The sequence below is a fragment of the Carassius carassius genome, chromosome 16 (genome assembly GCF_963082965.1).
Source record: "Carassius carassius chromosome 16, fCarCar2.1, whole genome shotgun sequence".
NCBI lineage: Eukaryota > Metazoa > Chordata > Actinopteri > Cypriniformes > Cyprinidae > Carassius > Carassius carassius.
The window spans coordinates 9,244,203-9,261,112 of record NC_081770.1 but is presented as its reverse complement, the minus strand read 5'-3'; the positions used below and the strand labels follow the sequence as shown (position 1 = coordinate 9,261,112).

The window sequence follows — 16,910 nt, the reverse complement described above, 5'->3', positions numbered from 1 at the left end:
CAAAACATTATTAAAATTCTGTTTATAATTCTATTTTATCCCCCCCCCCACCTTTCATATTTTTATTATTATTATTTATTTATTTTTAGCTGAAAAGACATAAAGGAAGCAGTCAGCCCAGTGGTGTTTCTGAAGAGGTATTCCTTCAGAAATGGAGAAGACAGAAAGCTGCGGAGGCAGACATTTGCAGCAGTAAGTCTGTGTTAGTTTTACCTTTTTATCAAACTGCTGTTATAAATTGCACAGCATTTGTTGTTTCTTAAACTGTTGCACTGTCCAAATACCCACACTTGCCATCTTTGCACCTGACCACTTGATTATTTATTTGACATATTTCCTGTGTTTAGCCCAAGTGTTCGAGTGAGCATGATGACCACAAGTGTGTGTCGAACTTTTCATGACCTGATGACAGTGGTTCCCAATCCTTGTCCTGGAGAGCCCAACACTGCACGGTTTTGGTGTCTCTCTTATCTGACAAACACACTTTTGAGGTCTTGGAGACTTCACTGATGAGCTGATGAGCTGAATCCCATGAATCAGTTGGATGAGCTGTATGTAATAGTGATTTTGACCACAGGAAGAACAGCACTCATATGTATATGAGATAGCTGATTGTTGGATCAATAAACAACAACAACAACTTAAGTGTTTAGAGTTTTAGTTTTTTTTTTTTATTTATTCAACTTTGCATTTTAAAGTAAATTCTTAATCTCTCTTCATTAGTCCCTATTACAGAGGACAATTTAATTTTTGGTGCTTCTAATTAAGTGAATAAAAGTAGTTGCAAATGATGTACAAAATAAATATACTTTTCTGTGCACCAAGAAAACGTGCAACACTTTGTTTTACTACCAAATTATTCTCAATATCTTTATTATTATTATTATTATTATTATTTCACATACATTGGAAAGGTTTCTGTGACCAAATCAATTACACTACTGATAACCGTCCTTTAAGCATGTAATATTTTTTAAAATAATTCATATGAATATAGCTTGCTATTATTGACTAGCTTTTAATAATAGATGCATTTAACATTTAATTATACAGCATCTTTACAGAGGCTGCTTTGATGGTCTAAAAAAAGTTGCATGTAATTAAATATTTCCTTTCTGTCTTTCAGTATTGTTTGCAGATAATGCTGTTCTTCTCCATCATGCACAAGGACTCACCTCTTTAACTCTTTACACCCCCCCCCCACACACACACACACAGAAATGGTCCCTTGATCAGTGTTTAGACTTTGCAGTGGTTTGATTTTTGCAGAAGATGCAACTTTGTTTTAATTCTAAGCTTATAATGATTACATTACTTCCAGCAACCCATATACTGTATACAGAACCAGTAATCAAAACAATAGTTGAAAATAGTATTTTCATATTGATAAAGCATTGTGTTCTCTTTTTCAAGCTTCATAAAGTAAACTTTGCTTCTGGTGCTTTTATCATAAAAGAAACATCAGTTCTCATCAGGAGTTTTCGTAAAGGACGTATTCATGCACAGGCATCCCCTAGTTCCACTCATAAAGTGAATGATGTTATTGTCGGTTTTGTTTCTGCATTTTTATGTAGCAGGTGTTTGTTTTCCTGAACACGTTTTCTTTCTTCCATTGTTTGGACAATCAGTGTTTATTTGATGCTGTGCTGATGGAGTTTTATAGGTGATATTGCACACTTGACATGCATGTCTTCATGGTTTTTATTTTCTGAGTTTGAAACCGTGTGTTGTATCACTTTTTGGTCAATTAAAATCTCCAGTGTTCTCTGAATGACTATCTGTTTTTTTTTTTTTTTTTTTTTAAATAAAAGTATTTGCAAAGTATTTTTATTCTTCATAGTGGCAAAAACAAGCTTATTGACAGAGGATGCAGTGCAGTTATATGGGCACTTTGTCTTTGAATTAGTCTTTTCTTTCTGTTTTTATTGCTAGAGTTCAAATGGTAGAGAATGGCAAATCACAGAAACACAAAAGTTAATAATTTTTATAACTTTAAAACACAACATAATATACAATGTAAATGTTAGAAGCTCATCATTTGATTAGAAAATGCACTTGTCTTTGAAAAAAAAATCTTATATTTAATGAGAGGAATCGGTTAGATAGAACTGCGGTCATCAATATTGCCCAATTTTTGTCAAGCTGAACAACAATAATTAGAGCATTTGCATTATTGTTGGAGGAAGGTGTAGACGTTAATAAAACACAATCTAATAGGTAGCAAACGTTATTGATTGTTAACCAATCTATCCCTTCAGCTGAAAGACATCGGTCATTAATGGATAAGGAAGCGTGACGCCGCTGCTCAGCTTTGATATCATTGGCTGTCAATTTCCCTTGTCACCGCAGGACAGTCTGTGGTTGGACTATCTTTTAACCCATATTAAACAGCGCATCGTGTTACAAAAGTACGTTTTGCTGCTCTTATCACATTAGTAATAGATTAAGTCAACAAGTAAGGTTTGCTATGTTGAGAAAAATTACCTCTTTAGTGAGATCCTAACCCTAACCATAGGCATAACTTCAAAAAACTACAAAAAAACAGCGCCTAGTTTTCCATTTCCATAGATAGAACGATGGAGGCTTGTGGGTAATGTAGTTTAAATCGTTTTATTGACGAAATGAAATAAATAAGATATTTAATGGAAAACTGGATTTCTAAATATGTTCATTGTGTAAACCTCTATGATATAATTGAAAGACAGAGTGAAATTTGGTATTTTAGAGTGAGCAATATTTAAAATGCCTTTATGACACATTTCCATTCATTTCTGAAAACTGTGCCCGACATTATTTTATCAGCATAGCATAAGTAATAATCCTTCCGGTTTTCTCTTTGATTCGTTAACTGAACTCTGATTTACAGCTATTTGAAATGTACAGTTTTTGGCTCTTTCGGGGGGTGCTACTGGGCCCCTGGGGGTAGAAGGGCAGTAAAACCAACATATATGTATTCTCCTCATCATGGACAACAAACTGAGCTGAGTCACATTTATATCTGACAGTTTTCACAGTCCACACTTTTCTATTCTTAACATCATGGCTAGTAAAGCTTTTGACAGGACATGATGAGGCCATCTGATGAAACATGGAAAAATTAGAAAGAAATAATTTAATAATAAAAATAATAGATTATTTCTTTTATTTTTGAAGTTAACAGTAAAAAAATAGAATGGATAAACCTGCAACAACTTGCCTTTATCTATTCCCCACTGTTAAGCAGTAATCAAGGACAATGTGATACTTCACTATTACACGAGGAAGAATTCATGGAGTACTAAGAATACTATATATATATATATATATAAGAATACTTTATATATAAACTAATTAGCAACAATCAGTGTAAAAATGTCCTCCTCACCCCTTATCTTGCTCCTCACGTGCTTGTCATCAGTAATGTGCATGCTCTTGGTTTGAATACAGTACAAGATCCATGTTGATCATTCCTGCTACATTCTCAGTTGTCCCTCAAGTGTTTGTAACATTAAAGCAAATGGCTTTTCAAAATAATTCATCTAGTAACTCCCTTTATATATAAATATATTTAAAAAAAAGCCATATTTGTGATTAAATATATACAATAATAACTTTCTGGTGTATTGTTGTTCCAGATTTCATTAATCTGATGAAAAAAATGTTTATGTCTTAAGTAAAAAATAATCATGGTAATTAATAATATATAGTTTTTCAAGTGTAGAATAAACACATATGAGCCTACCTGGTAAAATTATGAATTTACCAAGAATTTTCAACACCCAATATTCACCATATTAATTTTATTGAAGCATAGACTATGAAGATGATAAAGTAGCATCAAGACAAACACGATTTAAGGAAAATAATAATGGATCAAAAATTCATTAATATCATAAATTAATCAGTTCACATAGAGGAGTGATGAAATGTCCTTAAAAGTAAAAAGATTCCATCCAGTCAACTGTGATACAGATCATGTGATACATATAAGACATGTGATACTGTTCCAGAAAATAATGATTCCTTATCATCACATCTAAACTGGTTTCATCTCCCCATCATGATCTTCTTCTCTCGTGTCTGGAAACAGTTTGTGGCTGATATCCAGCACTGATGTGGTGTAGCTTGTTCTCAGCCAGAGGATCTCTCAGTCCTAACATCCCATTTTCAGACAGTTCCCAGACCTGGTCAAAGTAAAACAAAAAACACAAACAATTCAGATGAAGTTGTTTAATGGACAGAGAGCTCAGCTTATGTTCTGTGTGATTTTAGCAGGGTGAGCAACTATGACCCTTGTACTATTGTACACTTACCATTCTTCAAGCTGTTTTGAGACCTTTTGAGAAGCTTTTTCTCTGAAGACAATTTACCACATCCTCTTCTTTCACTCCTTTCAAGAGCATCACTTGGTCAAAACCCCTCATTTGGCTGATGAGACCATCTGTACAAATTAAAATACTGCAATAAAAATTTCATTCTGCAAGAATTAAGAAAAAGTTAGAGGCAAAGGACTTGCTCATGAGACAGCCCTTAGCATGTGACAGAAATGTTTGCCTCTATAATTCATCTATTGTTGCAGTAAATGTGTCTTTTTCCTCTAGAATCTTTCTCCAAAGTTCCTGACTTCTCTCACAAATGTGTTTTAGTCTGTGCAGTGTAAGGCATGGCTTCAAACCAATCAACTATCAATCCACAAATTATAACAAAACATTTATGAAACAATTAAATAATGTAAACCCCTTTTATAAAACTTGTATTCTTTTATTTAAGACAAACAGGTGGTGTGTTTAAAATTTAACTTAAAATGTAAAAATGTTCCAGTCACACTTTGCCAACATGCTATAATTGTAATAGCTGTATCAAAAAAAAAAAACATATTAGAAAGAATAATCAAGGCTGACATGACCAGTCCTGTGAGAGATCATCATAAAGTGCTGTAACACATAACAGCATTGCTTCAACAGACACATAGCAGAGGACGTCTGTTTGTTTGAGCACAAGATGAGCTCTTCATTCCTCATCCTGGGCAAATCATTTCCTTGGTCTTCCTTCTCTTCTGTGAAACAAGATAATCTCTACTTACTCTGTGTGTAATTAATATTGCTCATTAAACATATAATTAAGTTAATTTAAAGTAAGATTCAGACCAGAGCATTTGATGAGTAAATGTTGATTCAAAAATATTTTAAACAAATGTACCTGGGAAGAGCTGATCATGGCAAGATTCACTGAGACTCAGTAATAGCTCTTTTAGTTTTTAGGAAGGTTTGTGAGGGTTGGCTCACCAAAAACTTCTGAAAAAGAAGAACAGCATTATCTGCAAACAATCCTGTAAGACAGAAAGAAAATAAATATTATTACATTACATGCAACTTATACATTACTGTGTGTATGTGTGTGTGTGTAATTATACAGCCTATAAAAAAATGCTGTATAATTAAATGTTAAATGCATCCATTAATAAAAGCAAGTCATTAATAACAAGCTATATTATATAATATAACCTATAATAATAATATAAGCTATAATATAACATTTCCAATGTATGTGAAATATTAATAATAATAATTAGATATTGAAAATATTTTTTTCACTTAATTAGAAGCACCAAAAATTAAATTGTCCTCTGTAATAGGGACTAATGAAAAGAGATTTAGAATTTATTTCAAAATGCAAAGTTGAATAATAATAATAATAAAAAAAAAAAAAATCTCTGTAAACACTTAAGTGTGTCCCATAAGGCAGTGGCTCCCAATCCTGGTCCTGGAGAAGCCCAACACTGCACATTTGAGATGTCTCCCTGATCAAACACACCTGATTCAGCTCATCAGCTCATCAGTGAAGTCTCCAAGACCTCAAAAGTGTGTTTGTCAGATAAGAGAGACACCAAAACCGTGCAGTGTTGGGCTCTCCAGGACCAGGATTGGGAACCACTGTCATCAGGTCATGAAAAGTTTGACACACACTTGTGGTCATCATGCTCACTCGAACACTTGGGCTAAACACAGGAAATATGTCAAATAAATAATCAAGTGGTCAGGTGCAAAGATGGCAAGTGTGGGTATTTGGACAGTGCAACAGTTTAAGAAACAACAAATGCTGTGCAATTTATAACAGCAGTTTGATAAAAAGGTAAAACTAACACAGACTTACTGCTGCAAATGTCTGCCTCCGCAGCTTTCTGTCTTCTCCATTTCTGAAGGAATACCTCTTCAGAAACACCACTGGGCTGACTGCTTCCTTTATGTCTTTTCAGCTAAACAAATAATAATAATAATAAAAATATGAAAGGTGGGGGGGGGGGGATAAAATAGAATTATAAACAGAATTTTAATAATGTTTTGTGAGCAAAATATTTAAAATATAAACTGATATGAATGAACTGCAAGAGGGGAAAAATGTGTCCTTTTATTTATTTACTTTTTTTGGATTTACATAAAAAGGAATCAAAAGCATGGTACAGTAAATGTGATTACTGTGGTATCTGTCATATAAAAGCACATCAAAAAACGACCATTACAGTTGTACAACCATAGTTAGTTTGATGATTATTGTATTGTTGTATTGATTATTAATATACCATAGTAAAACTGCAGTTACTGTGGTAAAAACATGGTAAATGGCCCGTTCCTGGGTTTTAACTTCAAATGTAATTTGTTACTGTTGTACGTGTCGTGGTTACCATGATTTTACTACAAATTTACATCTTTGAACCTGAAATGAATATATTGAAAGTCTATGGCACGTCACGTGACCGACAGAGTTTAATCACACTAGTTAGCAGGTGTGTTCATTTAGTTAAACGCAATGAAACTCAAAGACAGCCTCGGATGACTGATATAATAAAGCGGGTAAACAATACGGCGCTAATCTGATTAATAAAGAAGACAGAATACTTTTTATAACAGGCATTAAAAGAGCGAATTTACATCTACTCACCTAACCTGTGGCACATGTAAACTGATGGCAAGTAACGCGATGTGTGCTGAATGAGACTTCTTGAACGTGATTTCATAGTGATAAACTATGAATAAGCGATAAGTGAGAATGGCTTGTAAGAAAACGGTTAAACTGCTTACTTGCACGCGCCTTGGAGCGTTGTTAAACTCACCTTTTAATGCCGTTTTTCCTGCAGTTGAGCGTTGCTTTGGTCAAACTCACCGCTGAATGCTGTTTTACCTGCAGTTGAGTGTTGTTAAACTCACCGCTGATGAACGCGCTAAGCCTTTGCACAGAGAACACTTTGATATCAGATTGCGAGGATTTTTAAACCTCAAAAACAAGTTGGAGGGCCAGATAAAATGATCTCTGTCATATATAATTTTTTGTAGCCTATTCTTTTTTTATTTTTATTTATTTAGTCTCGTTGCGGTGTGCTGACCCAAGACGTCAAATTTAAACGCTGCTGAGTTCTATAGAAGTCTATCGGACTAACCTGCACGTAGAAAAATAACGCCAAAGGTATACCCAGTAAGTCAAAAAAGTGACGCCAGATCCCTTGACCATGCGTCAGACATTTGACGAGTAGAGAGTGAGACCGTGTTGCCGGGCGGCACCCCTTTTTTTTGGTGTCGCTCTCGATGTGCATGCATGTGGCATGTAACAAATAATCTTACTGGTTTTTGAGATTTTGATGAATCAGTTCTGTCTTCCTCCAGTGTCTTAAATGCAGTAACTGTAATAAAGAAATGTTGAAACAACAGAGCTTGAAATGTTGTATAGAAATCTGTATATCTGATCCAAATGCTTTAGTTAATATTTTAAGTTTGTAGTTGTATTCTTTACCAGTTTTTCTACATTTCTTGCGGATGCAGCACATCACAACTGCAGCTACAATCAACAGAAATCCAGCAGCAGAAATCAACGCTGTCAGAGAAACTGAGGCAGGAGGATGAGAAGGAGACAATCATTACAGTTACTGAATGTGTACATAAATACATATGTCAATGCTGATATACCTGGGTGTGTGTGACAGAGTTGAGTGATGTTCAGATGTGTGGTCTGGTTTCTGATGGGATTGTTGATCACACAGCTGTAGCTGTTTTTATCCTGATATTCCACCTCCAGAGGTAGAGAGAGACTGATGCTGAGATCAGACACACTGATGCTGGACAATAAACTTTTTCCTTTGTACCAGGAGAGAGTCACATGACCCACATTCACCACTGAACACAACAATGAACAATTCTGCTGTGATGAAGATGATGAAAGATTTTGTGAATAATCTCTGGTAATGTTTGGCGTGGGCAGATTACCTGTTTAGACAAAATAATAAAGTGTTAGTTTATTAGTTCCCATCCGCCCACAAAAGCCCTCATAAATGTTGCCTATATAGATTTTTTTCAGCACATCCATTCACATGAAATGGTAAGTGCTGTAAATCCTGTTAAGTTCCAAAACTTCCCAACATAAATGCTCCCAATTAAAAATAAATTATTAAAGCAACAACATTCCCAAACCACTGTTATTTTTAACAGAAAAGCATATGGGCTGCTGCATGCATGATTTGACAAAGCAGAATGCGAGCAAAGAGTGCTTACTTAAATCACTAAAAAGCTGACATCTCAGTTCATCGCAATCTCACAAAGCTGTTATAACACAATGAATATACATGCACAATTAATCTTTCATTATGTCCACACTTTCTGTATTAAACTGAGAAGATTCGTGAGCATGCACATTTCAGCACTACCCAAAACGTACTCGGTTACTAACGTAACCTCGGTTCTCTCTAGAAGAGGGAACGAGTACTGCGTGTTAGCTAAGACGCTACGGGAAAAGTCTCTTTTCACGGTACACTGAAGCAAAAAATTATCCTAAATTTTGAATTAAAGCGCATTTGCAGCAGCACACAGCCATAGGCGAGACGGCTCGCTCGCTCATTGGCTGCTCTGCGGCAACTGCATAAGCCTATCGAGCGCAGGCTGATGCAACATCAGACCAATGAGGGCGCTTCGCGCCCTCCATCCCACTTCCGGCCGAAACGGGTGTGGCCTAGCCCTATAAAGGGAGCTCGAAAAGGCTGACTCACCTGATTTATTTCATCGCCGAAGCGAACCAGAGTGAATCGTACGCATGGCAGAGAACGCAGTACTCGTTCCCTCTTCTAGAGAGAACCGAGGTTACGTTAGTAACCGAGTACGTTCTCTTTCGAGAGTTCTCTCGTACTGCGTCTTAGCTAAGACGCTACGGGAACCCAATGTAAAGTGCCGTGCGTGCAGGGATCACACACCAATAAACCTGGAAGCGACGCCCAGGATTTAGAGTGCACAATCACCATAGGGACTCACAGAGAGTCCTAGAACAGGAGGGGGGGGGGGCCCTCCGTCCCATATCTAGCAGAGTCCGTAGATGCGGCAATATGACATCACATAATCAAGGCAAGGCCTGACCAATGTGGTAATGTGGGTCTTACGCAATACTGCCCATATAACAGTCGGCAGTGCATAGCGCTTGCGATCTCAGAGCTCCAATCAGGACCCTGATTCAACTATACTGACAGCAGCTTTGCTTGCAGGGCGGGAACCTCCAGGTTATAGAACCTGATAAATTTAGACAGCGAGGCCCATCCTGCCGCTCAACATATATCCTGTAAGGAGATCCCACTAGACCACGCCCACGACGAGGCGACGCCTCTTGTGGAGTGTGCTCTGACGCCCAGTGGGCACTGAAGGCCCCTGGAAGCGTAACCTAACGCTATAGCATCAACTATCCATCTGGATAGGCTCTGTCTCGAAACAGCCATTCTCTTGGAACGTCCACTGAACGAGACAAACAGCTGCTCAGTCTGTCTGAAGACAGCGGAGCGAGACACATAAGCTCTTAAAGCCCTGACGGGCCAAAGAAGACTCGAGTCTCCATCCTCTCCTGACACCGACATGGCAGACAGGGAAATAACCTGAGCCCGAAACGGCGTGTTGAGGGATTTCGGCACATAACCGTGCCTAGGTATGACCCTTGAGTCATTAGGCCCAAACTCCAAGCACGTCGGGCTCACAGAGAGCGCGTGCAGGTCACCCACACGCTTCACTGAAGCGAGAGCCAACAAGAACACTGTCTTGAATGACAGATATTTGAGGCTAATCGTTTGGATAGGCTCGAAAGGGGAACCTTTCATGGCCTCCAAAACCGTCGAGAGGTCCCATACAGGGACTGACGGAGGTCTGGGAGGATTCAGCCTCCTAGCTCCTCTAAGGAAGCGGATGACCAAATCGTTCCTTCCTATTGACCGACCGAGCGTTGTCTCAGAAAACGCTGCGATAGCCGCCACCTAAACTTTGAGCGTGGAGGGGGCTCTGCCCTTATCCAACAGCTCCTGTAGGAAGGAGAGAACCTCCGTCACCTCACAACTAAGGGGTGAACTTCCCCGAGCTGTGCACCAGCTGGAGAATACTGACCACTTCGAGGCATATAGCCGTCGAGTCGACGGAGATCTAGCCTGAGTGATAGTATTTAGCACTCCCACTGAGAGATCAGCGGGTAACCGTTGAGCGCCCACACATGGAGGGACCACAACACCAGTTGAGGGTGCCAAATCGAGCCCCTGGCCTGCGAGAGGAGTTCCCTCCTCAACGGCACTGGCCACGGGGCAGTGCCTGCTAACTGCATCAAATCTGGAAACCATGGTTGGTTCTTCCAAAGTGGTACTTACCAGCAGTACTGAGCATCTCGTTTTCCTCACCCGATCTATCACCTGCGGAAGGAGGGAGACGGAGGGAAAGCATAGAGCGGGCAGCGCGGCCACCTTTGTGACAGCACGCTTTCGTTCTTGGAAAAGAACACAAGGCATTGAGCGTTTTCGTGGGATGCGAAGAGGTCCACTTCCGCCCTGCCAAATCTCTCCCACAGCAGCTGGACTGTCTGTGGGTGTAGAGACCATTCCCCCATGGGAATGTTGTTTCTGGACAGTCTGTCTGGACCCAGATTCTGTAGCCCAGGCACATGAACTGCTCTCAGCGAGCCCAAGTTGCGCTGAGCCCAAACCAGGAGGCGTTCCTCCAACCTGTACAGGTTTCGGGACCTGAGACCGCCCTGGCGATTTATGTAGGACACCACAGACATATTGTCCGAACGGACTAAAACGTGGTGGCCCTTGATTCGGGGACAAAAGCGCGTCAGCGCGTTCTCTACTGCCAGCATTTCCAGACAGTTGATATGTTGGAGCTTTTCCCATTCTGACCACAGGCCAAAGAACGGTCTGCCCTCGAGCAGCGCTCCCCATCCCGAAGTGGAGGTGTCCGTCGACACCATTTTCACTTTCGAGGAAGTCCCCAGGCTTACACCTGATTGGTACCAGTCGTTAGCTGTCCAGGGTTTCAAGGCTGTAACACAGCTCTGATTGACCTTGAGACGCAACTGACCGGATATCCACGCTCTGCGCAGTACTCGCGCTTTCAGCCAGAACTGCATGGGGCGCATGCGGAGCAGGCCCAACTGAAGAACTGGTGATGCTGAGGCCATGAGACCTAGCATCTTCTGAAATTCTCTGAGCGAGAAGGTCGCGCCGCAGCGGAGAGAGCTCACAGCGCGCTGAATGCCCAACGCGCGCTGTGGCGACAGCCGTGCCGTCATGAAGCGTGAGTCCAGAGCTATACCCAAGAACAGTATTGTCTGACTGGGGTTCAGCGAACTCTTCGTCCAGTTGACACTGAGACCAAGTTTCTCGAGGTGATGGAGTAAAATGGCCCTGTGTTCCACGAGCTCTGATCGTGATTGAGCCAGAATCAGCCAGTCGTCCAAATAGTTCAGCACTCGCATGCCTCTGAGTCTGAGAGGAGCGAGCGCTGCGTCCATGCACTTCGTAAACGTACGAGGAGCCATGGACAAGCCGAACGGCAGGACTGTATACTGGTATGTCTGGCCCTCAAAGGCGAATCTCAAGTATCGCCTGTGACGTGATGCTATCTGTATTTGAAAATACGCGTCCTTCAGATCTATCGACATGAACCAGTCTCCTCTGGGAATATGCGCGAGGAGTCTCCTGGTTGTAAGCATTTTGAAACTGCGTTTCGCCAATGCTTTGTTCAGCTGTCTTAGATCCAGTATGGGTCTGAAACCCCCGTCTTTCTTGGGCACTAGAAAGTATCTGCTGTACAGCCCCCCTTCGCTTTGAGCTTGAGATACAGGCTCCACAGCCCCTTTGCTCAACAGTTTTGATATTTTGGCTCGAAGTAGGTGTGCTACTTCTGTTTTGACCGTAGTTTGATGCGCGCTTAAAAGAGCGGAAGGCGTCGAAAAAACTGTAGCGAGTAGCCTCTCTTTATAATGTCTAGCACCCAATCCGAAACCCCTGGAAGCGCTGACCATGCGTCTGCATGAATGGCTAAGGGTTGGATGCGAAGCGCGCTCTGTTGGCTGGGCAATGGCAGCGCTTTGATGTGCTGTAACATGGGCGTTATGCCTGTGACATTTGAGGCGTGGAGCGCGCTGATCACAGCGGGCAGATCGCTCGTCCTCGACCCCTCCACGGTGCTTAACCGAGTGAGGGAGGGCTGAGCGGGTCCAGTGGGACTCGTGCTGTCTGTGAGTAATTGTGGGCTGTAAGCGTGCACATTTAATGCTTTTGAGTCGCTGTCTGCCTGGGCAGAACGAACGTGCACGGGTTTCGTTTTTACAGAAACCACATGACGTGTGTGACATAGTGTTTGTGGGCACTGAGGAGTGGGCACGTTTACTATGTAGTGCGCGCGATCGACCTGAGTCGCTTTTATGGGCGAGAGCCCTGTGTGAAGGGCTGTGCTTATATGTGGAGATGGGCACTGAGCAGTGGGCATCGTCACTACATTTATAGCACCATCGGCCGTGGCCGGGACACCAGAAATTACACTTTTTTCGGGAAATATCTGGGTAGCCGTGATAACGTTTTTTGTGTGCAGGCAAGCGGGCAACTGTACAGGCTTGCGCATTGCAAAAGACGCTGAGACAGTCACAATCCCTGGAACTGAAACTGCGGCGCGCTTGGGTGAGAGTTCGGCCGCGGCAGGACTCGTACACCGGTGCTTTCCTAGGAGTGCTAGGATGGCTTCGGGGCTTCCGGCCTCACCGTAATCCTCTGCCGTGGTCCCCGTGGCGCGGGGCGACAGCCGGTAGAGCGAGAACGGGGTCTCGAGCTGCATTGCTGACGCTGTTGCGATGAAGCAGCAGGAGGCGGGGGGTGTGGCTGAGAGCTTTGCGGGGCCGGTCTAGCACGACTCGCTGCAGAACCGGAGCGCTTCGGGAGGAAGTGCTTGAATGCTTGCGACGCTTTCTGGTCCTCGACGAATCTCTCAACGAACTCGTTGACAGAAGATCCGAAGAGGCCAGCGGGAGTCAGCGGGGCGTCGAGGAACGCAGTGCGTTCAGACTCTGCCATGTCTGAGAGCGTCAGCCATAGATGGCTCTCAGCCACCATAGCAGAAGCCATAACTCGTCCCATGGCCTGTGCAGCGGATTTAGTAGCGCGAAGAGAGAGATCCGAAGCACTCCTCAAATCCTCGAGACAGATAGCCTCAGGTCCCATCTCGTCCAGCTTACGGAGGAGAGCACCCTGGAATATCTGCAGCGTGAAGAAGCCGTTTTAGGAGGGTGGCTGACTCTTAACTTTTATAAAGAATATCTCTTTGGATTTGAGACCTTAGTCTTTGCAACTTTACAGATCTTCCTTTTGAACCAAGAGCTTGTAACACTCCAAAGAGAAAGAAAAAATTTGAAACCGTATAATATGACCCCTTTAATGCCTTTAATCTCCTCAGGTTTTATGACATAATAGTATGCCTAAACACTCCGGAGAAGAAGATCAGTGCCTGTGTTAATTTTTTTTTCAAATGTAGAAGGTAAATGATGAGAGAGGCAAACTCAGGTCTATGCAGAAACCAAATGATCAAGATTTCTCAGAATACAGGATGCTGTGCAGTGCCTAGTTGTGGAAAAACACAATTTTTTATCGCCTTCCTTCTGATCTCAGGGATAGGAAAGAGTGCATGAACTTTATTTTTAATGAAGTCCCAGACCATTTCAGTAAGAACACTGTCCTTTGTTCTCTTCATTACCATGTATTCATTTGCAAACAAGACACAATTCGACACAGGATATTCAGAAAGACTGAAACTAAAAGACGACGCAATTGGATCCAAAAGTAATGTCACATCACACAAGTGTCAGTAACTGTTTTTATTTACGTGTTCACTATAGATTTGTCTGTTATTACAGATCATTTAATATGTACTGAGTATTTATGTGTCCATCTATGTAAGATGTCAAATATACACAACTGTGAGCCAATCATAGCAGTGGGTGATGAGGGGGTCAAAACAGAACAGAAAATATCCTATTACTTTAAAATTATGATGTTTTTGATATAAACATCTTGATAACTTTATGGACCTCTGAGAACAGTCCAAAATAATATACACTATTAATGAATTAATTATTAAGAAACCAGAATATGTGAATTTAATTTCTACTCACCATAGACAGAAACACTGAATGTTTTTGATGACCATTTTGCACCAATTATCTGTAGTTGATAATCTCCAGCGTGTTGAGTTGTGATGTTTGTAATGATTAGAGACCCAGTTTGTTGATCCACCTTCAGTCTGTCTCTGAATCTCCCGTCAGGACCATCAAATGTGGAAAACATTCTCTTATGTCTGTTGATTTTAGCTATGAGAATACGTCCAGCTCCAAATTTCCACAGTATATTGTCGTCGTCTTGTATTTCAGTAACATCCATGGGTAAAAGGACAGAATTTCCCTCTATCACTGACACTGACTGTATTTCATCTGTCAGAGCAACAAAAACTTCTTCAGGACAAACAAAACATGTTTTAGACAGGTCAAGGCTCCGGAAGGTTTGCAAAGCATGAAATCGACTGCAGTTTGAACCAATTTTGACCAATGAATTTGTGATTTTCATGATCATTTTGAGAGTTAGCTGGGCTGGATTTCCATGTGTCTGTTTTGGCTTGTATGGCTTGAGATATGAAGGTGGCTCAATGCAGAAGTCACTTTTCTGTGTGTTTTTTATTTATTTTTTTATTTTTTTTAAAGACATTACTTTTAACAGTGTAATACTTTTCATGACTTTCCCAGGCATTATTACAATTTAAATTACAATTAAAAAAATAAAAAATAAAATGAAAGATCTCACAGTATCTTAGTTGTCTGATTTGATCTAAAATAAAAGCAAAGTGAAAACAATCTAATCTGATAGGTAGCAGTACTGCAACATGTTAAAAAAGCATAAATAACTTACTGATCAGAGTCCACCAGCACAGCCAGAACAAAACAAACATGTAAAACATTTCTTCAGTTGTTCAGTGTCTGATCTAATAAGACCATCTGTTGAAAACAGTCCTCCCACAACAGGTTTTGAACCCCCTACTTCACTTGCACTTTCTCTGTGTGTATGTTACACAGTTACATGTAGATGGTCTTCTGTCCTGTAGACTACTTATAGACCTGAACTCTTCCTGTCAGTGAAAAACAATCTTGATCTTTATCATTTAACTTTGATAATGTCTGAAAGGTATAGTTGTCTGATTATATTAATTATTACTCATATTAACAGAAGAGTGGTATGTTATGTCAGTTTCCTTGAGTTACATGGTGACATGGATCTTACTGACTTTAAAATAGTGTTATAATTAAAAAAACTTACCTATATATCAGTTATTGTGTATATAGAACAATAAAACAAGAAAGTCGGCAGTTTTACTGAGGTGTTATTCTAGCAGCGGATACTGACTCATACTGAAACCTCCTGTGCTTGTTTTTCTTCTCGTACAGTACGTGGCCGTTGGTTAGATGTGTGCTTAGTTTGCAGGTGAAAAGTTTTTTTTCCAGTTCTGCTGCTATGAACTTTAGAGTTTGATTTCCTCTCTAGATAAAACTGCTTTAGAATAAACTAAAGTAATAAATCAGTCAATCAAAAAGGATGTATGAAAGTCAAACAAGATTCATTTACATTACATTTATTCATTTGTCAGGAAAACATAACACGAGAAGTTGCCGTTATACAGGTCTTCAGTTTATTATTGTTTTTTTAGATGCTCATGGATGAGAGTTTTCAGTTGTTTCTTGAAACTTGAGAGATGAAAAACATTCTGACAAGGGCTGTCTTGACACGTCAAGACACGCTGCTGCATTCTGAATTACTTGCAGAGGTGAAACAAGGACGAAACCACTGAAGAAAGAAGAGAAGGAGAAAGATTTGAGGTTTCTAAATGAAATTGGCAGAGGGGTCAGTGATTTGATGGAAGGTAGATGTAGATTAAAAGTGATAATGAAACTATCGAGACATGCAAGGGTTTGAACAAGATGTTATCTGTAATAAAATTGCATGTAAAAATTAGGTCAAGCTGTACCTGATTTATGAATACGTATGGTGTTGAGCCGCTGAAGGTTAAAGAGTCTTGAAGAGAGTGGAAATTATCAGGATGTGACCTTACAAGATGAATGTTGAAGCTGCCAAGTAATTAATTCAAGGCAAATGATAGCACATCTACAAAACCAATGCCAACAACTTTAGTTAATAATCATCATCTTATACTTTATTACTGTAAACATTAATTTATATTATGTGGGTGGACATTACAATAATAATTCACTACAGGTGTCTAGGGAGAATATATTGTGACACGTGTCCCGAGCTCTCGTCAGCATCGCCCTGGAAACTGAGCAGGCACACCTGCACCTGTGGCACCTGTGGCACATGGCCTCCCGGCAAGGGGAAACCGAACGTGAGCTGGCCGCGCTCCGTCTCGCCACTGCCCCACGAACTCGCTACCTGACCCCCGCATCCAGGCAACGCAACTATTACCCAGGATGACAGTGCACGATGATGTAACAATGTATTTACAGATGTTCGAGGAAGGAGTTCCTGGGCCGGATGGGGCTATCTCCAATCAGCAATGCCCAACTTTTGAACGTAAACGGCCGCCCGTTACTCATCC

General features: G+C 40.7%; 2 protein-coding genes and 1 long non-coding RNA gene across 5 annotated transcripts in view; 1 reads left to right on the top strand and 2 right to left on the bottom strand.

Annotated features, from left to right (window-relative positions):
- LOC132160293 (CD48 antigen-like) overlaps positions 1–15,564 on the bottom strand; it is a 29,844-nt gene extending 14,280 nt beyond the window's left edge. The window contains exons 1-5 of one of the 3 annotated variants that reach the window (XM_059570052.1): positions 15,212–15,564; positions 14,425–14,760; positions 7,938–8,234; positions 7,765–7,857; positions 7,596–7,654 (exon numbers count right to left, since the gene is read on the bottom strand). In XM_059570052.1, the coding sequence (XP_059426035.1) occupies positions 7,596–7,654; positions 7,765–7,857; positions 7,938–8,234; positions 14,425–14,760; positions 15,212–15,260 (834 nt within the window). In that variant the 5' untranslated portion in view covers positions 15,261–15,564. Of the gene's footprint in view, positions 1–7,595; positions 7,655–7,764; positions 7,865–7,937; positions 8,235–14,424; positions 14,761–15,211 lie in introns of all 3 variants that reach the window. The other 2 variants (XM_059570051.1, XM_059570053.1) reach the window with 2 other exon arrangements.
- Positions 1–16,910, top strand: part of LOC132160281 (uncharacterized) — a 159,623-nt gene that overhangs the window by 74,247 nt on the left and 68,466 nt on the right. The window lies entirely within an intron of this gene.
- Positions 4,987–6,332, bottom strand: LOC132160373 (uncharacterized). The gene is made up of 3 exons (XR_009437995.1): positions 6,133–6,332; positions 5,179–5,273; positions 4,987–5,035 (listed from the first exon to the last, which is right to left on the bottom strand). It is a non-coding gene; the product is annotated as an uncharacterized LOC132160373 (long non-coding RNA).